Raw genomic sequence first — 25250 nt, forward strand, 5'->3', positions numbered from 1 at the left:
AAAAAAAAAGAAACCTGACAAAATGAACTTGGCCAGGTGACCAAGGTCAATATCAAGAATGGGTAAGTCATGTTGACATTATTTACCTTTCATAATATCAGCAGAAATGATATTTTATCATTATGGTCTTCTTTCCCCAAACCAGAAAACTCTGTGAGAAAGACATCAGAAAAGCAGCAATTGAAGAACATGCTCTAACATACCTGATGAATACTCTTCAAAACTTGCAAGGTCAGCAAAAACAAAGTCTGAAAAACTGTCAGAGCCAAAGTCAACCAAAGATAAAGTGGTATCCAGAGTGTCACACTGAAACAGAAAAAAAAATTAGAGAAAATCTAAGAAAATGTAAATAAAATATGGACTTTAGTTAATAGCAATGCACTAATGTTTGCTGTTTAGTTGTAACAAATGAACCATACTAAGGTAAGCTATTAACAATAGGATAGACTAGATGCGAGATGTACAGAAACTCTCTGTAATATTTTAGGAATTTTTCTTTAAATCTAAATATATTAAACATAAAAAGCTTCATTAAAAAGAAAAAAGTGGCAGAGCTAGACCTGTCTAATTCCCAAACCCAAACTCTATGTTATGAACTGAGTGTTTGTATTCCCTCAAAATTCCTACATTGAAGCCCTCACCCTTAGCGTGACTTGGAGATAGGACTTTTAGGAGGTAATTAAAGTTAAATGAGGTCATAATAACGAAGTCCTAATCTGTTAGGATTGTTGGCCTCACAAGAAGAGAAAGAGAAAGAGAAAGAGTGAGACCTCCCTCTCTCTCTTAACATGGTGAAAAAAGGCCATGTGACTGTCCGGTGAGAAGGTGGCCATCTGCAAGCCAGGAAAAGAGCCCTCACCAGGACTGAATTACCTGATCTTTTACTGCCCAGCTTCCAGAAATGTGAGGGAATACATTTTTGTCGTTTATGCCACCCAGTCTATAGTATTTTGTTATGGTAGCTTGAGCCAACTAAGACACTCTCTTTATTAAGCCTTGCTGCCTTTAGACCTTGGTTCTAGGAGTTACTTTGAAAGTTGGACCAATCACTTGACTATACAGACGTCTATTTTCTTGCATTAAGATGGGAATACAATATTGTCTGCCTATCTCAGCAGTTACTTTAAATTCAAATGGTTAATATATGGGAAAGTATTGTACAAATGTAGATGATTAATTCTTATTAAATTAAATAGATACCACTTTTTCTTATCTCTTGAAAGCCTAAACATAGTAAATTTAGAGAGTAATGCTGGTTTTATTTTTTATGGCTTAAACTTCTTTGCATTTGTGGATTATACCCCTTGGATCTCAAAACTAACTAGTTATGTGGACTATTAGTAGGTGGTAGTGCTGGGGACCAAATTATTAAAAGTATCTTATAGAGATTAATAGGGACAATAATAAGAACTTTCAATATACTTTAAAGACAAAGGACAATAATTTCAGAATATTCTGTAAACATGATATCTTATTTTCTGCTAAGTCACTTCAGGAGAGTTTACATCAGTTTTAGCATTTTAAGAATGCTGTATTTATAGACAGATGGCAGGTATATATTACAGGGCTAAATACATATTTCAGAAAAAATTACACTATGAGAAATATGAAAGCAATGTAAATGTATCATTAAAGGAAGACATGTAGTTATCTCTGAAAAAAACTTAAATTCCAAGGATTGTTAGACTAAAGATATAATTGAATTGTTTGGGGGAATCATAAGGACCATTAAATTATTTTGAGGTTAATAACATGTATATTGATGTCACCTTAAGACAAAGGGAGGGTGAGAAACTAAGATGATACAAAAGGTAGATTTTACCTTTTTCTTTTTTACTCCTTTAAGATATCATTCTGCACCTATGAAAGACTTTTTTAAAGTTAAGCCCCCTCTCTTCTCCAGCTTTGCTGCTCCTCATTTCTTACTTCCTCCTGTCACCATTTCTCCTAACCAAGGAGTTGAGGGAGGGAGGGAGAATGATCATGTAAAGCATTGTTACTTTGTTGTAAACTCACTAAACATTTGTTTTTTGGCTAGGCATGGTGGCTCATACCTGTAATCAATCCCAGCACTTTGGGAGACCAAGGTGAGTGGATCACCTGAGATCTGGAGTTCAAGATCAGCCTGGCCAACATGGTGAAACCCAATCTTTACTAAAAATACAAAAATTAGCTGGCCGTGGTGATGCACATCTGTAATCCCAGCTACTTGGGAGGCTGAGGCAGGAGAATCGCTTGAACCCAGGAGGTGGAGGTTGCAGTGAGCAGAGATTGCATCACTGTACTTCAGCCTGGGCACAGAAAGAGACTTCGTCTCAACAACAACAACAATAACAACAACAACACTACCACCACCACATTCATTTTTGACTTAATAGATGAATTTCTTTCTTTGCATTTCGCAAAACTAGGTAGCTCATTTATTTAGGCCTTCAAATCACAGAACTTTGTTTATATTCAACACATTTTTTAAATCCTGGGTTACATACTATTGTGGTCTCTAAAGAGAATTGAAGGAGGAAGGAGAAATAAAAAGAATGGAGAAGGTGGTTAGAGAGGTCTAAGGGTATAAGAAGAAGCAAAAATTATACCAAATCCATGGAATTTTAGCTCAGTGTTACTTTCCCAGCAGAGTGTTGCTCTGTGCTTTTCTTTCTCTCTATCTCAACTATTAGTAAGAGATGGTTAGTAAGGATGCTTGTTCCTACTGGTTCTCGCTATGTACCATGTAAAATTTTATAATGACATAACAACTATCAGTGGAAAGTGGTGGCTCATGCCTGTAATACCAGCATATTGAGAGGCTGAGGAGGAAGGATTACTTGAGGCCAGGTGTTTGAGACAAGCCACGTAGTGAGACACCCATCTCTACCAATACTACTGCTACTGCTACTACCAACTACAATTCACTGAACAGTTTCTAATATGCCAGCATTTTTCTTTGGAGATATATATTATGGGGAATCATAAAAACCTGTGAAAGTCATTACCATCACATTTTATCAATGAGGAAGTTAAGGTTCAGAAAGGTAAGTAGTTTGGGGTTCAGCCACTGAGTGACACAGATCCAAACTAAACAGGCTGAACAGATTCCATAACCAATTGTACATAATATTCCAGCTCTGTTGTCCCACCTAGAGGAATGTCTACCTTGATAAGAGTCTGGGGCCAGGTAGGAAGAGATGAAGCCACTGTGGCAAGCACATTAAGAAGAGATGTCTTGGAACATATAGGTGCTTGCTCACTTAGCCTTCAACTAGAGCCAGCACAAAAGCCCAGAATTTTTTTAAATCAGAAGTTTATTTTTGAAGTATGTTTCAGTAGGATCAAAGAAAAAGATCATCATGGTGAACAGAAACTAAAAGGTATAATGTCACAGAGACAATTATATTTGAGGTTAACATATGTTAAGCTGCCATTTAAAAGAGATTGAGTCAAACACATTGAGATATACATATAAAAAGTGGATCCCCTAGACTGAAGAGGAAGATGCAAGAAAATAGGCAGGGAAAAAAAAAAAGAAAAAAACTGTCTCCCTCAGAACAATTAGATTGTAAAATAAAATTACCTGAATGCAGCTTTTGAGCAGTGATTTTTCATTAATATGTTTTAAGAGACCAATTTAGTAGTTTTAAATAAAATATTTGAAAGTTCTCTCTATATAACTGTACCACTAATTTTTAACAATCTACAATGCATGATGTTTATCATTACTATAAAAATTACAATTTTTAAAATGCCTTTCATCATTTTCATTCACCCACTCTTATTAAATTAAATAAGGTTAATGGTCTTTAGGAAATCTTTCTATGTTACTGAATGCCTTAAAGTCTTAATTTGGAGAATAATGACCTAGAAAAAAATTCATTCAGAAATTTTCCTTTCCATCACCATGTGTGTCTGTTGATGTATTGTGCCCCATAAATAACTACAAGTTTATTTTGTCCTGTCTAGAAGAGGGGGAGGACTGTCCCAGCTGCGGGCTGCTCTGTGTGGGAAGAGGAAAAGGTTGATGCCTAAAGGCCCTCCAAAGGAATCTACTTAAGCCTCATACCAGATTTGGGAGGACTGGTTATACCTGCCTACAGCTGGCACAGGAAAAACACCACTCAAGCAATTCCTAGCTTTGGGTTACTGGAGATACACGTTTCACCTTGTGGCTCTGGTCTACCTTGTAGCTTTGGTCTATTCTTCTCTTAGCAGCAGCTCAGCTTATAAACTAAAGTATTGAGATGCAACTCAGTTACATGACTGAGGACCCAAGAAAATCAATTGTTACCTTCCGCTCTTCCAAACTTAATAATTGTATTCCAGATTTACCTTTCCCCATAAGCAAATGGCTTGAGAGACAGGGTTGGAGGGGGAAGGAGAAAAAGAAGGAGGAGAAGGAGAGAAAAGAAGGGGAGGAAGGAGAGAGAAAGAATGTGAAAAAAGAGACAAAAAAAGAAGAAAGGAAAAGTCTCTTAACCTTGAAGAGATTGGATATCCAGTGTCAACCTGGCCCTTGCCCTGGGTAAGTGGCTGTGCTGAGAACTGGAGACCAGGAGGAAAGTCTGGGGCTGGAGTTGCAGGGAGGGTGAACCCTGAACCGAGCTGGCAACTGGACAAGAGGGTGCACTTGGGCTGGCAGGGCGGGTTGGAGAACTTTGAAGGCTGGGAAAAACAGTGTCAGAAAATTTGGAAGGCATAGTCTTTGGAGCATTTATTTGATTTATGGCAGTAAATAAAGCCCTCAGGGAAGGTTATTAATTTATCTGTCCCATGTAGTATATTAAATTACACCACTTTGTATTCTAGTGGCCTGAAAAAGTTAATTTACCACTTGAATGGCATGGGTGATGAATACTTACACCAAGCCCCGGAATTGTCCAATGCTCAACGGACATATAATACTTTTTGTTTAGGACTTGCTTTTTTTTTTTTTTTTGGATCTATGAAAAAGAAAAACAAAATTGTAGCATTCTGTTGGGGCTAAGAGAACAGTTGTTGGCTAGGCCGAATGCCATCTTAGAGTAAGAGATACTTTAAGAGTAAGTGGCACTAATGCTGAGATGGAGAGAACATCAGAAAGGAAAAAGGCAGAGTGGAAGTGTTGAGAGGGAGGGCGATTTTGCCAAAATCCATTTGCTTCCAGTGCTTCTGCTCTTTTTAGGTGGGGTGAAATAACCTTCCATCTTATAACTTTGGGTTTCTCTAAACCTCATTTCTGCCCTCTCTACCAATGTTTTATGAGCTGTCATGTGGGGCTAGAATGGGATTCTGAAAATTAAAAGCTGATTTTTATTTCACTGGATATATCAGCTGCCTGGGGCAGTAAAATAATTTGAATTAGTTTTGAAATGAAATGTCATTTGTGGGAGAAGAGTGCATAATAATTTATGTAATTTAAACAGTAGGATGGGGAGGAAGAGGCAGACACCCAAACTACATTTCATATGTAAAATAAGGTTTATCTGACTTTTGGATGCTATAGAAATAAAACTTCTGCACTGAGAGGCATAATTACCCATATAAATCTTACATGAGAAAAACAGATCAGCAAAAAATGGCTGTACCTTTTGGTTATCTTAGAAGCAAATATGTAACCACATAAGGTAAAATTGGATGCTGCTTTCTTTCTCTGAAAACTGTGAGGATGTCTTTCTGTTCCAGAAATTGCTTAGTGCAATTAAATGAAAATATACTGAATAAATTAGTAAATGAGTAAATAGAAATACAAATGAAATTTCTAAAGTAGATCCTCGTGACCCCAAATTTCACAAATTATTAGAAGACAATGCACACAGACACTAGCTAAGACACTAACTTGAAGACTTTTTTCTTTTCTTTTTTTTTCTATTTATTTATTTTATTTTGGTTATCCTTGTTGTTTTGAGACAGTGTCTCACTCTTGAGCCCAGGCTGGAGTGAAGGGGCACGATCTAGGCTTGTTGCAACCTCCACCTTCCAGGCGTAAGCCATCTCCCTGACTCAGCCTCACGGAATAGATGGGACTGCAGGTGCACACCACCATGACCAGCTTTTTTTTGTTTGTTTGTTTTTTGTATTTTTTGTAGAGATGACGTTTCGCTATGGCATCAAGACTTCTAAAGGCAACAATGACTCTTTTGAAATTGCCTGCATTATCAAATGCCTGAAGTCAACCACAATGAATGGTGGCTCTGGTCTCTCCATGACACTTGCAATCCTCTGAAATAAGGGAGTCGGAATTCAAGAACACGTTGGGTCTCTGACTCTTCCTCGGTGACTTCCAAGAGTTTAGGTCAGCCTGCAGGCCCCACGTGCACACCCAACACCCCTGCACGCGGATTCTTCACATCTCCCTACCTTGTTTACGTCCTAAGGGGGAGGGAAACGAACAGTCAGGTGCGACCCAGCAGGGGGAGTGGTGAGCTGGTCCGAGGGCAGTCCGAATATGTCCCTGGGTGTGGGGCAATTTGGGTGGGAGCAGCGTGGAGGCTCCCAGGACCAAGTTCTGCGTCTCTTCGGCGGGGTGTGTGCAGGAGGAGCGGGGATAAATAGGAGGCTCCCTCCTCCCGGCGACATTCACCGAGCCGGCGGGCCGCCCGCCCTGGGTGTTTCCCTGCCCTGTAGCCAGGGTGCCAGCCTGGGAACTAGTTTCGTTTCCTTCTGGCTCCGGGATTAGTTTCCAGGCACCCTCTCTGGCGCCCGAGGCCCTGGAAGGGGTCGAAGAAGGAGGGAGACTTATCTAGGGGCTGCTGGCCCCGCAGAGCGGGGTTGATGGACCCGGCCGCCCCGGGTAGCGGCGCCAGCTCCCTGCCACTGCTCCTGGCCCTTGCCCTGGGTAAGTGGCCGTGCTGGGAACTGGAGACCAGGAGGAAGGTCTGGGGCTGGAGTCGTGGGGAGGGTGAACCCTGAACGGCGCTGGCATCTGGACAGGAGGGCGCGTTTGGGCTGGGAGGGCGGGTCGGAGAACTTTGAAGTCTGGGAGAGCGCGAGGTTAAGGATCCGGCAATTGGACACCTGGGGCTGCACCTGTTGGAGGCTGTCCCTGGTGCGTGAGGAGGCCCCAGGGCGGAAGCGATTCCGCGGCCCCGTTGCCAGTCCTGAGCGCAGGTCGCCAGCGGCTGCCTTGTGCGCACAGCAGAGGGCCTGGCGGCGCTGGCGGGGTGTCCCCCGGGGTGAGGCGCTGTGTCCGCGAGCGAGGGGCGGGCGGCGGGAGCCGGAAAATCCATTAAAGAAGCTCACGTGGGTTTATAGACCAAGAAGCATATCCTGCAGGAGGCAGAAGAACGGGAACTCTGACTTAAGGTGTGATCACCTGGCGTTAGGGAATGCCAGCGGGAAGAGGAGTAGCGGGATGCCTAGAACCCTCCAGGGGGCCTCTCTTGCCTCCTTAGGAGTCAGCACTCCAAGAGCAGAACTGGAACTTCAGAACTGGAAGCAGAGCTCCCCCCTCGCTCTCCACCGCAGGAAGGTAATGAGAAGGCTCTTAGCTAGAAAAGATCCCAACATCTCAAAGTATACCCTCTGCATCATGGTCATTTTGCCGGGCAGGGAAGGGAAGGGAAACCAGTGACATTTTCTAATCTTAGCTGGGCTATAGACACATCTAGGTTTGCAGCATTTATGTAGTAGGAGGAGAGTCTACCACACATAGCTGAAGTGCCACCACGATATCAATCCTGTCTTCAAGGCTGGGGACACTACAAATGAAAAAGAATGGAAATTTCTCTTATGGAGGAAAAAGAGGGGGACCCTAAATGAAAACTTTCATTTAGGTACAGTGAAGTTGGGTGAAGGTGGATCAGACTTAGGATCAAAGTTAGAGAAAAGAAACTTACTTAACAAACCCTGAAGAGGAAGGAGTCAGTAACAATTTAGTGGTAGAGTGAATGTTCACATTCATGAAGAAGAGCAGTGGGGTTGAGACTTAACCCTAGAAATAGTACTGATGCTTTTGCCAGCATTGCATGCATGTAGCTGGCATTCTCTTCCTCCACCTCTCTGGACTGTCCAACAGACAAAGTATTCACTGAAAATCTGCCATAATCACCAAGGTGCTGAGGTTTGTAGGAATGGAGGTGGGGAGAGGGCTCATGAGATTCCTAAGATAAAACATGATTCCTGCCTGAGAACTTAGGCTGAATTTGGAAATGCAAGCCTAGCAGTGTAACCTGTGGAAACATTCATGAAATCAGAAAAGGGAGAGAGAGCTCATCAGTGAGGGCTGGAATAGTGAGGAAAGGCTGAATGGAGGACATGGATGCATGCCTTGAGGCTTGGGTAGAGTTTGCAATAGCAGAGAGGAAAGAGGGAACAGAGAAAAGGGAGAAAGCATTTAGTAAAGGATTGGTGATGTGAATGAGCATGCTTTACTGGAAACAGTAGAATTTCTGAGAGGCAGACAGATTATGAAGAACGAAAAAAGCAAGATTAAAATATTTGAACAAGATGCAATAAGCAATTAAACACACACCATCACAGGGATTGACAAGGAAGTAATATGATGCAAACAATGATTTAAAGGGGGTAAATCTTGCAGTGAGGTGCAATATGGGAAGAGGGGAGGGGGCCTGTGGGCCAGAAAACCTGATTGTCTCATAGGTATAATCTGGGCATGAGCTAATTGGGACCTAAATTAGGGTGATGTTTTAGCAGAAATGTCATAGTAGACATGACTATTTAAGGTTGATGGACATTCTTTCCCCTTTGCTGTCACACAGTACTTTCATCTCTAAACCTGTCAAAAGACAGAAATGAAAAACAAAAAGCAAAACTCGAATCCGGCGCTATTATAAACTCAAGATAACCTAAATGTACAACCACCCTGTTAAATGATTGGCTTGGGAAATCAAATTTGGTCTCGAGAGTCCCTTAAAGCTCTACTTCTTGCAAAATGCTAAAGGATGTAATTTGTTGGCATCACTGTTTCCATTAAATGGTCCTATTTCTGTCATACACACTTTACTTTTAAGTCCCCTTTCTAAATTATGTCACATGTTCTAATTACTTTTTGGAAAAAAATGGAATATGATGCATGAGGCAGTAGTGTGTGTATGTGATGGTGGAAATGCAATGAGAATAGGCATTGAGCAGACATGAGCCCTGGTTCCAGCTCTGCCATTTCATGACTCTGAAATGTCTGTAAGTTACAACTTTCTGGGCATTATTTTTCTCATTTGTAAAATGAAGAGGCCTCATTAGATGAGGATGCCCTTTCCACTGTCACATTCTTTTCAAAAATTAAACAAAATAACATGTGATTTAAATTAGGAATGGCTTATGTCTACTATAAATGTAGATGCTCCTTAAATACATCTGGCATTTAGTAGATGGATCTTTACAGCATAATTTCCATTCAAATATATGCAAATTATGTACTACTTTCTTTGGGAAATTTTACAAAGACAGAAGTGGGGTTGGAGATAGAAAAAGAAGGTATACCATAAGCAGGTTATATAGTACAAACACATTTAATATAAATAAAGTTATTTGTTCATGCGTTATTGATATTCTTTATATGCATTAATTTGGTTTTATTTTCTAAAACTGTTTAAAGGCATTTTCTAAGTCAGTAGAAATCCTGAGCCATTTAATCTTACTTTCTAAAAAAAATGAGATTTTCGAAAAAGGGCTCATATTTTTCTACTGTTTTTGTTTGTTTGTTTATTTGTTTGTTCGAGATGAAGTCTTGCTCTTTTACTCAGGCTGGGGTGCAGTGGCATGACCTCAGCTCACTGCAACCTTCACCTCCAGGGTTCAAGCAACTCTCCTGTCTCAGCCTCTTGAGTAGCTGGGATGACAGGCATTCACCACCACACCTGGTTAATTTTTGTATTTTTTTGAAGAGACAGGATTTTGCCATTTGGTCAGGCTGATATTAAACTCCTGGTCTCAAGAGATCACAGCAGGTAAATATTTGTTGCTGAATTAGGTAGGGAGTGAATTAGATAGGACATTCAAGTGAAGAATATCCTATCTAGGGAGAGATAGGACACTGAAGTGCAGAGATGTTGCATTGCATGTAACAAGAAAAACCAATACTGGAAACCAGTTCTTTTGACTTATTTAAAAAAGCATGTAAGCTCATCCTAGTTGTCTCCTACACCTTTGCTTTCCCTACGGCCTACCCATACATCTGTGCCATCCCTGGCTCTGGCTATGCCTAGGATTCTTGAACTTCTGGCTCTTCCTTCCTTCCGGGAAACCCTGCCTTCCTTTAGCTCAGGGCCAGGGCAGCCTGGCTGATAATGTTCAGTTGGAATTGGACAGACCAGGTGCTTTAATTTGGCCTGTGTCTGGTGTCACTCTGGGCATGCTAGTCTGATTCTATCCTTGAACTTGTGGGTGACTCCTGTATATTCTCCAGTCTGCTTAAAGCACCATCACCTAGGCGATGCTCCTTTGGGCAGATGGAGAAGGGGTGACATTGCTTCATAGTCTCCCTGGTAGGACCCACATGGCAATTACTGAAAATGGGTAAAAAGAGCATATCCTGAGGCAGGGTCATATAATGGTCAAGCCTGTAGACTCTGAAACAGACCTTTAGTGCATGGCCCCCTGGTGCTATGATTTGCTGGCTCTGAAACTTCAGAAAGTCTCTTAAACCTACTTGGCCCGTTTCCTCACCTGTAAAAGCTAATAGTAATAGGACGAATGAAATTATGTGAGTTAAATGCACTACTATGTAAAGCACTTAAAATGTGCCGAAAACATAGAATTCCTAGATAAGCATGAGTATTATAATAGCCAGTAGGAAAGCATAGGATGAATCATTAATTGTTATCAATACATCTTAAACTTTTTTTTGACATTTTGATTCTGTATACTTCCCGAATGTCATCAGGCTCTACTAATTAATGGGAAGACTTTCTGTTGCCTTCATTTCTTAAATTCCTGCTCCCACCAGTTATAAAATAGGTAATTGATAAAAATCCTCAAAAAAGTTTTATTTTGACTGGTTTTGTTAGAAAGGAACAACTGTAAAAAATAAAGCTGCAAAAGTAAAATCTGTATCTACTTCTGAAAAAATGAATGCCTCTACAAATTCTTCTTCACCTGCCAATTTTGATCCTAATTTTATGCAATGAAGAGCTTTAGTGTACTTGCCTAGCATTGATATCAGACACAAAAGTTAGACTGCACTAGGAAAGTAAAATATTTAGAGGGTAATTTTAATATTTTAGGGAATTTTATTAAGATGGGGCTGTCAGATTTATTTGAATTATATAAATAATTGCCTTAATTAAAAAGAAATAAAACTGTCATTTTAGAAGAATGGATGATGATGCAATGTCAAAAGTTGTTTCCATATACAAGAAAATGAAAAATGCATTATTTTAGAAAAGTTTTCTTAGGGCAAAATAATTTTTTTCAGATGCTTAAGAACAGATAGCCATGCGTAAATATTGTTATTCTATAATGGTTGCTTTGTAACATTGAGAAAGTTACTTAAACTCCTTTCGTGTAATTCTCTCACCTATAGAATGTTATTAAAAGTAACTACCATTCAGAGACACAGAATTATTTTGAGGATAAAATGAGACAATACAGGAAAAGATTTTAGTAGAATAATTGGTGGGTAATATTCAATGTATTATTACTATTTTAACTTTGTGAATAGTCAGATAACTTTTCAATTATTTCATAGGTATTTGTCTAAAAAAAAGAATAGGAATCAGTGTTTATTAAGCCAATGGAGTGTTAAGTTTGTACTTCAATTAAATGAAACTGCCATAATAGTCACCATTGGAAGCAAGGAAAGGAAAATAGGGCAGGAATTTGCCCACCAAGGCCACACTTTCAAAAGCGCTTTGAATTGTTTCATTGAAATGTAAGCTCCACGATGGCAGAGATTGTTCACAGTTATAGTCCAGTGCCTATGTATAGTAGGTGCTCAGTAAATATTTGTTGAATGAATGAATCTGAGTGGGGATAGTCCAGAAAGTCCTTCTAGCTTGGTAATCAAAATGTAGGAAGCTTTTGCTTTCTCCCAGAACTCTTTGTATCCTATCTTCAATGTCTTCAGATTTGCTAACAATGACTTACTTTTGATACACAGCTCTTTGCTGAGAAGGCAGCTGACTCTGGTTTTGCCAAATAGGCTGACCTGGTATGAGATTTGTTCCTGAAAGTTGATTATTAACTATTGCCATCAGCAAAACATTAAGTTATCCAAATGCATAACTCTTTTGCTCATGGCACAGTACTAAGCAGGTTGATGAAAAGTACTATTGTTGTTACTAAACATGTGATAGGAAGACAGAGCTAAACGTTTTTACTATTTTACATTTTACTATTTTAAAGTATTTCTAATACTGTTTACAGTGTGTCTAAAACTGTTAAACATTAATGAGAAAAGTCTAAGTGTAAGCCATTGTCTTTCTAGAAAGACTTACATAGGATAAAAATGTTCATTCCAAATGAAACATTGTATAATAGTTTAATCCTTAAGAAAGTTTAAATTACATAGTACAGATTAAATATGATCTCAGAAAAGGAGAACTTATTACAATCTGGAGTGATTAGGGGAAGATTCACTAATAGTGACAATACTTCCTTGGTAGTGGTGAAGGAAAAAATGGGAGAAGAATTTAAAAGTAAACAAATTAATAGTTATTTTTTTTTGTGTAGCAGTAAGTAGACCCAAATATCTCAAAGGGTTAATTTTGTGCAGTTTTGAAGGAAATATTGCCTGGATAAAAACATGATTTCCAAATGAGGGGATTAGTCAGAATCTTGAATTCTTGATCTAGTTCTATCTCTGCAGGATATCCTGGGAATTGGAGGCAGGGGATTTTGTAATTTAGACAAATTCATGCTTTTTGTTACAAAATAGGCTTAAAATATTATATGGTCTCCTATCTGAGGAATTTGTTAAAATACTCTGAAGATATCTAGACTTCCTTTTACCTATCCCCTACAGCTTGGGGACAAACTGGCCCCACCTTTTGCATAAGGTCCAGATGAGTGCTTGGCTGGTTCGTTTCATGTTTCTTTCCCCCTGTTTCCTAATCGTGTATTGCCAGGCTTTCTTATGTTGGAGATGGCTCATAACCAGGAGGTCCTCCAGGTCCATCTTAGAGTAGCAACAGCACCTGGGGGAAAAAAAAAAAAAAAACTTTACAGATGTGGGAATTAATACTGTGAAAGATTCCGTAGCTTCCCTAAAACACAGTATATGCCTAGTACTCAGATTGTGATCTTTATAACTCCACATGTGTTTTCAATCCTACCCTGTCCTGTTTTTACGCTCATTGATCTGAAGCTGTGTCAGACCCCAGCTGATACTGGATCTGCAAATAATCAAACATAAGTTGGTCAAAAAATGCTCTGAAGTCCAATTTAAGTGGAAAGCAACTTGATTAAAATTGATATGTTTTATACTGCTCAAGATGGCTAGCCTTTCCAGACATAATTGTGAACATAGTCACACTGCTATGTTCACAATAATGATTTATAGATTCAGTGCTATCCCCATCAAAATACCATTGAACTTCTTCACAGAACTGGAAAAAACCACCTTAAACTTCATATGGAACCAAAAAAGAACCTGCATGGCCAAGACAATCCTAAGCAAAACAAAAACAAAAACAAACAAACAAACAAAAACAAAGCTGGAGGCATCATGCTACTTGACTTCAAACTATACTACAAGGCTACAGTAATCAAAACAACATGGTACTGGTACCAAAACAGATATATAGACCAATGGAACAGAACAGAGGCCTCAGAAGCAACGCCACACATCTACAACCATCTGATCTTTGATACACCTGACAAAAACAATCAATGGAAAAAGGATTCCCTATTTAATAAATGGTGCTGGGAAAACTGGCTAGCCATGTGCACAAAGCTGAAACTGGATCCCTTCCTTACACCTTACATAAAAATTAACTCCAGTGAATTAAAGATTTAAACATAAGACCTAACACCATAAAAACCCTAGTAGAAAATCTAGGAAATACCATTCAGGACATAGACATGGACAAATATTTCATGACAAAAAACACCAAAAGCAATTATAACAAAAGCAAAAATTGACAAATGGGATCTAATTAAACTAAAGAGCTTCTGGACAGCAGTAGAAACTATTATGAACAGACAACCTGCAGAATGAGAGTAAATTATCTGGTGCAATTGTATAGAAAAAGGAATGCCTTTACACTGTTGGGTGTGTAAACTAGTTCAACCATTGTAGAAGACAGTGTGGCTATCCCTCAAAGACCTAGAGGCAGAATTACCATTTAACCCAGTAATCCCATTATTGGGTATATACCCAAAGTAAGATAAATTGTTCTACTATGAAGATACATGCATGCATATGTTTGGCGTAGGAGTATTCACAATAGCAATGATATAGAATCAATGTAAATGTCCATCAGTGATAGACTGGATAAAGAAAATACAGTACATATAATACAGTACATATACATCATGGAATACTATGCAGCCATAAAAAGGAATGATATTATGTCCTTTGCACAGATATGAATAGAGTTGGAAGCCATTATCTTCAGCAAACTAATGCAGGAAAAGAAAATCAAACACCATTGTTTTCACTTATAATTGGGAACTGAATGATGAGAACACATGGGGTTAACAACACACACTGGGGCCTATTGAAAAGGAGGGAGAGCATCAGGAAGATTAGCTAATGGATGTTGGCCTTAATACCTAGGTGATGGGATGACATGTGCAGCAAACTACCATGGCACAAATTCATCTGTGTAACAAACCTGCACATCCTGTGCATGTACCCTTGAACTTAAAATAAGAAAAAGAAAATAGGGCTGGAAATGTACCTGAAAAATTTCACTGATTATAATTTCAAGGTCTAGCACAGTGCCTGGCACACAATAAATCCTAGTAAATATGTGTTCAAATATTGATTCCATGGATGTTTTGTGAGATTACGTGACATTACAAAAAGAAAATGACTTTGGCTTTTTTGGTCATCTCTATGACTGAGACAAAGTCATAGAGACAGAAAGCCCAATGGGGGCTGGGAGGAGAGGCAAGTGGGCAGTTTCATGGGTATAGAGTTTGTTTAATAGGTATAGAATTTTAGTTGAGCAAGATGAAAAGAATTCTGGAGATGCTTGGTGGTGATGGTTGCACAATATGGATGGATGTATTTAACACTACATTCAAAAAGGTTAGGACAATTTTTTTGTTATATGTATTTTATAATGACAAAAAAAGAGAAAATAAAAAGAGGACAGAGGTAGAGTGTTTGTGGCACACATATTTATGGTGTGGGAGTCAAAAAAGAGCTGGCAAAGTTGAGTAAAAAGAAGAGGAGAAGTTAGGAGGACAAGAATGGGGGTGGATTTTGGATGGAAGATTTGGGAGCATCAACCATGTCAAATACTCTAATGTGGACATGAAGGAGGATGAGGCTAAAGAAAAGGCCATTCTTGAGTGAGCTATGAGGAAATTATTAGCGCTCTTGAAAGACAAGGGACAAGAGATTGTTGGTAACTGAAGACACACACACACACACACACACACACACACACACGTGACTGAGATAATAGAAATTGGGGTTGTAGGTGGAAAAGAGACAAGAATGGGTTTATGAGAGTCAACTTCAAATATGTAAAAATCTTTTTCAACCAAAGTTTTCTTGTATAGTTCAGAGAGCACAGCTTACATTAGTGAACTAAAATTCCAGGAAAGCAGCACTTACCTTAATTTGGGGGAGATGTTTTCCCAGATGGAGCTTTGGCAAAAGTGGAGCCAGCTGCCCTGGGATGTGGTGAGCTTCCCCTATCTGTACACACATGTGGTCTGGATGGTACATATATGGAGTTGTATAAAGGTGATTCTTAAGGTGAGGTAGGGACTGGGCCATGAACACCCAGTTTTCTTATGTCCTTATGAATACAGGATGATATTACCGCACTTTGGCAATGTTTTTGAGGTTGGAAGATAGAATTTCAAAATAAGAAGCTCTCAGTAGACTTCCCTGGGAAGGACAAAAGACACAGGCCATTTGGAACCTGGGAAACCAATAATGAAGAATTTTTAAAAAGACAGTTGAGTTTTTCCCCCAAAACTGAATTCAGTTAACTGTGTTCTCTTATGGTCCTCGTCTTGGAATATAGCATCAATCCCATGCCCCAGGCTTAGTTTTTGCATTAAATACATTGCATATTTCATATCTTACCATCTATCAAAACAAGAATGATTGAGATCTTACTATGAAGGGGAAAAATGAAGCACAACTATAATAGGTAAATGACATTGACAAAAATTTCAAATATTGTTGCATCAGGAGATAGTTATTTGTAACATTACCATTCTGTGATAGAAGACTTCTGAAAATCCCTGCTCGTTTTTAGGTAAATGACAATCATCATTTAATGGAGGGTCAGAAGAGTGATTGTAAGTTTGGTTGAGATGTGAGACGAGACTACACAGAAAATAATAAACCTCACTTCCACTTCCATTTGCCTTTGCAGAAACGTAACATAGAATATACACCTCGTTCCCGGTGATTTCTACACAACAGTTTTCCTCACTGTTAAATACCTAGTGTGTGGTTTTCTAGACTAGTCAGATTCTTAACTGGGAATCTGTCTTTCAGAATGTGGTGAGCAGGCATTGAGAAGCTTCAACTGGCAATCTGTGGTGTGACTATTTCTTAGTGAGTCTTCTTTTCATAGGCCACCCAAGGAAATCAATGGAATTATTTCATAGTCACACCAAACACATCAAAAAGGCCCTTGTTTCTTAATACATTTTGTATAATTCATCACTCCAGCTGAACACCTTTGCTTATTGTCTCCCGGAGACACAAAGCTCATTTCTATGTCATTTCCTTTGGTCCTCAGTTTCTAAGTTCTTCTGTGAAACTTTTCCTTTTCATTTCTCCAGGTTAACACATTGCCCCTTTTTTGGAATTCCAATACAATTTGTCTTCTAAATACCTGATACCTAATATATTCTGTCTAATCTCTCTTTCTTTATATTTCTAGCTTCTGCAAATGATTTTATTGATAAAGATGATAACAAATCTGTTGCTAAGTTGTGTTGGCTTACTTTAACTCATTTAAAGGGTTTAAATTCTGGGGCTTTTTCTGGTTGGGTAAGCATCTACTCTGAAATCTTATGTTATTTTCTTTGCCATTATTCAACTTTGATGACTATTCCCTCATGGGTCAGAGACCGTGTTATCCCTGGATCTGGAAACCAATGCCACAATTTCACCTCACTTTGCACTTGGATAATCCTTCTTGAAAACGAATTGTCATTTTTTCCTTGGTTCCTTCACCTCCTCTCTTTGAACTACTATGGAAATTCAGTGAGCCCAAAACTTTTCATTCAAATTGTCACAATGTCTAACTGCCCAGTTTGACCTTATCATAAAGGAATGGGAATCAAAAAGTCAAGTTTTGACAAATGATGATTTCTGAGAAACTAGCTTAAGGTTATTTTGGGGTTCTGATTCAATTTAGTCATTCAGTCAATTTGTCACATATTTAATAATGGTAATAGTAGAAAAAAAGGTTGATTTTTTTTTTTTGGCAAAGCCATTATTGTGGTGTTGACAGTTTTCAGATATATGAATTAGTTTGTATATGACAGGTTGCTAAATTACTTTCCAATCTGGGCTTTAAAAATATAAGATTGTGAAGTACTTTTATGAGTTAAAAAATTGTATTACCCATCACTTTTAGCCTTCCCTAAACACCAAGATATTATTTCTACCATTCAGAATAATGTTTTACATTGGAGGAAGAAGTTCATATTTTACTTTTATGAATTTGAATGAACATGCACTATTTGTAAAGACCTTCTTCCTTTTTCCTTGCTCCTGTCTCTGCTTCTCACGCTGGCCCTGAAAACTCAGAAGCCTGTCTTTCAGTTTTAGAGAATAGTCAGTTTTCCAGGTGAGGTGATTTAAAAGGACTTGGAAAATCCCTCTTTGTCCTGGAAAATTGTTCTCCAGGAGATGTTCTGATGCCCAAATTGCTCACTGTGTTGTGATACAAATATTGTGCACCTCCTAAGAGTCTTTCAACCACCTTCATTGCCTCTGGGTCAGCTCCTCCCCATGCCAGGTTGCTCCACTTTGAGACTTGGATAAAACACCATGTCCATCCCGGGGCATACGATCTGGCCTTTCAGTCACCAAGGGGTCAGAATTGAGGGAGTTAGCACTCAGTAGCGTGAATTTTGCCCAGGGGGCAATTGGTGATTAAAGTGTTTGGGTCTGATACATTGCATTCTTCCTTTTTTCTTTCCCCCCTCCCCGCCCCTGGGCAGTGGACTCCTTCAAGGTATGGGTCTTTTTCTTGAATCATTAATGTGGCCTACATACTGGTGAACATGCTACCTGAGCAAATTTCTGTGTATCTCTGCATCTCACTTTGGAACTACACCCTGCGTGATAGATGCACACATTTTATTGTTTTGTCCCTTTCTTTGCTTCACTTTCTTTCTTCCTTATTCTCACTGCCCCAAGCTTGTACTTCCCAAATAAAGTGATAATCCTGTAGTCTGCATATCAGTTTCTGTTTTCTAGGAGACCCAGGTTGAAGCTCTCTAGATTTTAAAATGTTTCATTTGAGTTAAATAATTTCTCTCATTGAAGATCTGCTTTGAAAGCAAATACATTTAGAAAGAAAAATCTGTTCAAGAATTATGTTCTCCTTGGGGCCATGTAAAAGCAGAATGAGGATAATGGTTTATAGGAGGGCAAAAGACAAGAAGAAGAAAAGGTAGAAAAGGAGTTAACATAAAGATCACTGTCACACTTCACTCGTTTCATAGTTTTTGTCTCAGCTAACCACAAACCCAGTGTTAAACATGATTTTCACTCCCTATTTTTTTTTCCAACTCCACATTACGGGGTATCTTTTTGGACTCAGAAATCACTCCACATATAGTATGCATATTTAAGATCCTGTTTTTCTTCTTGACCATGAAGATGTAATAAGCAAGTTGCTAACAGCTTTTACTCCTAGAGTTGATTTAAATAAGCTTATTTTTTTAATTAGAGATATGATTTTTAATTTACTTGACTTTTAGTTGTTACTGTCTATGATCTGATTTTATCAGCTTTATTTCTATTACTGAAACATTTAACTAACCAACTGAATCAGTAACCCCAACTGACATAAATCGTATGCTGAGTCACTGGCAGAACTGTACTGAAAATACAAAGAACTAGGCATGTAGAAGATGCCATATTTCTATTAATTAGCTGAGGCATATTAACTTTAAATTCCTTTCAAAAATTAGAAAGAAACAACATGCAGAGAGACAGAGATATACTTTTGTCTCATCAAGTACATGCAAAAAAGGATATTGTAGAATGTATGCATGTATATGTGTATTCATCTTTTGTAGTTTATATCATAAACATATTTTGTACAGAGTGAAATCACACCATAAATGTAGAAATTTGTTAATATCCACTTATGAGGATGAGAATCTAGTTTTTTACCAGGGTAATTTAAATTTTTCTTCTTTTACTTCTGGTCACTTACATCTACTATTTTTTGAGTGCTTGCCCTTTGCAAGGCATTACCTAGGTTAAAAATTCATAATCTTTTCCCTCTACCTTCTTTTAAGCACACAGCTAAATTATTACCATGGTTGTGTAAGTTAGGTATTATAGTCCTCAGTTTACAAAAGAGGACCCTGAAGCTCAGTGGTTGAGTAACTCAATCATACTTATAAATCTCATGCTTAAAGTGTTGATCCAGGATTCAAAATCAGCTCCGTTTGACTCCAAAGCTGCATTTTCTCCATTAATCTGTACTGCTTCTCTTTAATATAAACAAAGTTAGATGGAGTGCAGTGGATCACGCCTGTAATCCCAACAATTTGGGAGGCCAAGTTGGGTGGATCACCTGAGGTCAGGAGTTCAAGATCAGCCTGGCCAATATGGTGAAACCCCATCTCTAATAAAAATACAAAAAGGTAGCTGCGCATGGTGGCAGGCACCTGTAATTCCAGCTACTTGGGATGGTGAGACAGGGGGAATCACTTGAATTTGGGAGGCAGAGGTTGCCGTGAACTGAGCTCTCGCCATTGTACTCCAGCCTGGGCAACAGAGCGAGACTCTATTTGAACAAAAATAAATAAATAAGTAAATAAATAAATAAAATTATAGAGGTGTGACTATCAAATAGTCTTCTAATTCCTGCTTATGTTCATAGGTTGATAAATTCTTATTTGGCTTAAAGCTGGATTTTCTAATGAGACATGGAATGTGATTCCAATCTTAAATGATACGATATGGCAAGAAATCACTGGATTTAGTATACATGAGTAGAATTTTGCAATGTATCTAGGAAGATATCCTAAATCATCAGAATAGAAATGAACAGACATTTTGTGATATTATATTTATTTTTAAAATACAAAATGCGCTTGGCTTTAAACATGGAAAATTCAGCTCAGAGACGAGGCAAATACAACGTACATGACTGTTTAAATTGGTCATATATGATCTTTTTAAATAGTTGACCCAGCTGGTGTACTACTTACTTCAGCATTAGCAGTGACTTTGAGACAGCGTGTCATGCTCCTTGTCAGGCTGCCTCTTTTTGAATGCTCGTATTGTTTACATTGACTTCATTCCCCATGCTGACTGATGGGGATAATACTTTTAATACATTCTGTAATTTTTAACTTGAGAATCTCAAAGTGCACGAAAAATAAATGGAGCCTTGGTTCACTGAAGTAGAATTGGATTTCTTTTCCTTTTGTCTTTAATTTTGTGAGTGGAGTCAATATTTAAAAACTATCCCCAGAAATAGGCACTAATTTCTAGGGACTTAGCAAGTGCAGTTAACATCATTTTATTATTATTTTTAAAGATTTAATATACCTGAGAAATTCTTCAGGTCATATAGACAGGGAGGTATGGACAATAGGTTGAATGAAAGCATCAGACAACAAAAAGATTGTAAAATATTTGAATGATAGATGAAATCTGACACAAAAACATTTGAAAGGAAAAAGTGTAAAAACCATTTTCTTATGGTGAAAAAAACGCAACAAAACAGAACTACAGTAATGAGAAAAAAAAAAAAAAGCCACAAATACATTTCTTTCCAAGCAGTATAAAAAACAGAGGAGCTTCATTTTATGGTAAGGAAAATAAAACACCAGTATTCATGCGATAGGCAAAAAGGGCTGGTATGTTATGGGAAATTCCCAGTGTGGGGCCTGAAAGCCCCACTTTATTCTGTCTTGGCCAGACTATGTGGGATGGCATTTTATTTTGACAATGCATTTAGGACAGGATGACAAAGTTTATGAGGGGTCTTGATGATACTATAAAATATGATTGAAGGAACCAGGATGTTTAGCCTGAAGAAGTAAAATTCTTTCATGCGGACTTAACAGCTGGCTTCAAATATGTGAGAATCTGTCATGGAAAAGAGAGATTAGACTTATTTTAGGTGATTCTAAGAAGCAGAGTAAAATAACAGGAAGGCAAAAACCAGCTTAATATAAAGAAGCATTTATAGAGCTTTAGAAAAATCTGTTAATATTTTTTTGAATGAATGAATGAATGATCATGATTGAAAGAATAGACAAATGGTCTCCTTGAAATGGCATGTTTTGGAAGAGATTGAAATTTCTGTACTGAAAATTTAAATATGGGCCTGATGAACTTTCCCAGGGGATGATTTCTGGGGAGTTGAGAATTAGTTTGTGGGAAATTTCCATACTTTCAGTTTTAATAATTCTAAATTTTAACATAACCTGTGATCTTTTTGAGTGAATATCTTACTATGTTTTCTACAGCTGAGTATCATATTTTCTTTCATTTTCTTTAAAATACAATTCATGCTTTCCCTGATAAAGATGATTATTTTAATAATGTACATTCCTTTTAATGTTCTTATTTCACTGGATTTTTCAGAATTCTGCCCTTAACCAGCCCTTTCTTTTCACATTGCCTTTTTTTGAGAGGTCCATTCTCATGGAATTAAATTCCAGTTTGTTTTCCATTATTCCGCAAAATAGAACCTGTAGCTTGGCTTTGCTCCAAATTTCTGAATCTATACCTCATCTACTGCCTTCTAGGCGAGCCACAGTCACCTCAGACTCAGTGACCCAAACTGAATTTTTCTCTATGCCCATACTGTTTCTCTTCTGTATACCTTATATCTTTGTGATTGGTACCACAACTCAGTCAGTTATTTGAGCGGCAAACTCTGGGGTTATCCCAGACTCCTTTTTTCACTTCCTACGCTATCTCAGTCACCAGGTCTTTCATATTTTATTTGTGGCTATCCCTTATAAGCCTTTCTTTTTCTGCATACCCAGTGCTACCCTCTTGGTTTAGGTGTATCTGAATCACCCATGCTGATATTACAGTAGCTTTTTCAAAATGGAAAAAAAAAAAGATGATTATGTTGCTTCTCAGTTAAAACTTTTCAGTGGTCTCAACTTAGCTGCTTAAAACTTTTCAGTGGTCTCAACTTAGCTGCATAACAGAATCCCAACTAACATGGCATGTAGGCCTTTTGTTGCTTACTTGTTTGCCAGCCTCCTCATCTATCACAGTCCGCACCCCACTCACCCTCCAAATAGGCTGGACAAGTTGTGCTGTTTCCTGCCATGTCTTCTAACAAGTTATTCCTTTTTCTTATTACAAGTTGTTCCTCTGTTTTTTTTTTTTTTTTTTTTTTTTTTTTTTTTTTTTTTTTTTTTTTTTTTTTTTTTTTTTTTTTTTTTTTTTTTAGAATGCCCTGGTAAACTACAACTTTATTTAACCTTTTCTTAAAAATTAGTTATATTTTTAATAAAGTGATAAATATGCATAGATTTTTTATTTAAAAAATTAGATAGTACTAAGAGGCTTATAAAAATAAATAGCAGATCTTTGCAACATACTCTTCTGTCTCTCTGCTAATCACTTTTGACTCTTTATGATGTTTCTTCTAGTATTCAACTGTTTACCTGTACTGCAAATATTTCCTTTTAATGCTACTTCTTGACTTGTCAGGTTTAGATTTATCTGCTGAGTTTATCTTCTCTCATAATTCCAGGACTGATAGTCAAAACATTTAAGAACTGTCACAGCACACACTGATTAGTCTTGACCAATTTTCCCATGTGGTATATGTGAGCTAATTACTAGTCCTGAGTTTGTGAAAATTTTTTGTTAAATCATCAATATTATTATGACCACATAAATATTATCCACTGCTGAAACAATTAACACATTATGATGATCTTACATATATTTTGTTTTTTGTAAAAGTTATTAACCGATGTTTTTAAAAATCATTTATTCCTCATTAAGAACTCACAGTAAATCTCAATTTCTCCATGAAATCTTTGCCACTAAGCAGAGTTGATTTTCCATCCTATTACTTCTGTGTTATCATTGTTGTTGTACATATTATCCTGTACCTTAAAGACCTGTGTGTCAGGCTGGACTTGGTGGCTCACACCTGTAATCTTAGCACTTTGGGAGGCCCAGGTGGGTGGATCACTTGAGGTCAAGAGTTCAAGACCAGCCTGGTCAACACAGTGAAACCCCGTCTCTACTAAAAATACAAAATTAGCTGGGCATGGTAGTAGGCACCTGTAATCCCAGCTACTTGAGTGGCTGAGACATGAGCATCACTTGAACCCAGGAGGCAAAGAGGGCAGTGAGCCGACATCATGCCACTGCCCTCTAGTATGGGCAACAGAGTAAGAATCTGTCTCAAACAAACAAACAAACAAACAACAACAAAAAAGTGTGGGTTTATCTTACCAGAATTGAGCTCCTTGAGGTTAGTGATAATACCTGTGTCTGTTATCTCAGAACCTTCACTGTCTTGAGTCTAGCACCAGTGTCAAACACATAGTGCTTAATAAATATTCATTGAATTATGAACGAACAGGAGTGTCCTTTCTCTTTATAGCAGCATTATTTAGATGCTTTTATGAGAATTTCTCTGATTTCTGAGTCTCTTTTTACATATCACAAACTGAAATACCTTTTACAGCCTGAGTACTTAAAATAAATAAGTGCAGGTAGCCTCATGGGGTCTGGGGCCCTTAAAGGGTCACCTGCTTCTTAGTTCCAGCCAGTTGTTGCTAGGAAAGCATTTTAGATCTGTCTTGCCAGACCTTCTGCTATTTGAATAGAAGAAGAAAATTCAGGTTTAATATGAACTGCCTCGATTCAATTATTAAAAACTGTGCAGGACAAGCAAATGGTTCTTCAGGCTCGCTTTGGTTCACAGCCATTTACCTGTGACCTCTAGGTTGCTGGGGTGGGCAGGAAAAGGAGCAGTGCATGCTCTGCTTGGTTTGAGAGCTGGCGGGGCTGAGAATACCTCCTCCCCAGTGCTCTGCCTCCACCTGTGAGGACAGTAGCCTCCTTTTGCCAACTGACACCAGCATGTGAAATGAGGCTTAGCAGAAGGAGCCTGGGCCATAGCCCCCAGCCTGTGGGGATGTTTGAAGGCCTCAGCAATGCTTAAAAGGGATCAGAACTCCCTCTGTGAGTGGAATTGGAGGATAACAGGTTAAGTTATAAGTGATAGTGAGAAGAAGTACAACTAGACTGCAAATTATATAGTATGTGCCAAGCCATATGCTCTTTTTAAAAACAAACTTAAGTTTTACAATAACCCGCAGAAGGAGATTCTGCCATCCTCAGGTTGCAGATGTGGAACTCTCTATGAGATTTAGAATTTTTTTTTCCTTTTTTTTTTTCAGTTCCCGCCATTAGAGGAGATTAAGGCCTCCTGTTACTTCCCTTGAAGAAAGTCTATAGATGGGATTTTAGAAATAAATTAAATGTATTTTATTATTTTTCACTAGCAATTGCTCCTGAGATTTTTGAATATAAAGAGTTTTTCCTTGTTCGTTTATAGATTGATTCATTCCGTCTTTCAACAGTCATTGAATGTTCATTAAATTCTGTATTAGGCACCAGAATACAAATATGAGTAATATAAAATTCTTGTGCTTCAGAAGCCCTAAGTGATTGTTTCTGTTTATTTTGAGTGTGAATGAAAGGGCAGGTGCTGGGAGAAATTTGGTAGCCTAATTGCAATTTAAAAAAGAAATACATGAGTCACATCTTTTTTTCTTGTTGCAGCAGATAAAATGTGCTTTTACAAAGCACAAATAGGAAAAATTAAGCAAAATGTTGCCTCCTAACCAGTGTGAGCAACTCTCTATTTACTTATTCACATTTTGACTATATGGATAGGTTTTTACACTTATCACACTTACACACACATACACAAACAGATAAGTACATACTCCCACATGCAGATCATGCTATATTACTTTTCTGTAGTCTG

General features: G+C 38.1%; 1 protein-coding gene across 2 annotated transcripts in view; it reads left to right on the forward strand.

Moving 5' to 3' along the window:
* Window positions 1-6351: 6351 nt before the first annotated feature.
* Window positions 6352-25250, forward strand: part of BTC (betacellulin) — a 47107-nt gene continuing 28208 nt past the window's right edge. Inside the window, exon 1 of one of the 2 annotated variants that reach the window (XM_017514826.2) lies at window positions 6352-6805. In XM_017514826.2, the coding sequence (XP_017370315.1) occupies window positions 6742-6805 (64 nt within the window). In that variant the 5' untranslated portion in view covers window positions 6352-6741. The remainder of the gene's footprint in view (window positions 6806-25250) is intronic. The other variant, XM_017514825.2, reaches the window with a different exon arrangement.

Source organism: Cebus imitator, unplaced genomic scaffold, assembly GCF_001604975.1.
Source record: "Cebus imitator isolate Cc_AM_T3 unplaced genomic scaffold, Cebus_imitator-1.0 Scaffold537, whole genome shotgun sequence".
In the NCBI taxonomy this organism is placed as follows: domain Eukaryota; kingdom Metazoa; phylum Chordata; class Mammalia; order Primates; family Cebidae; genus Cebus; species Cebus imitator.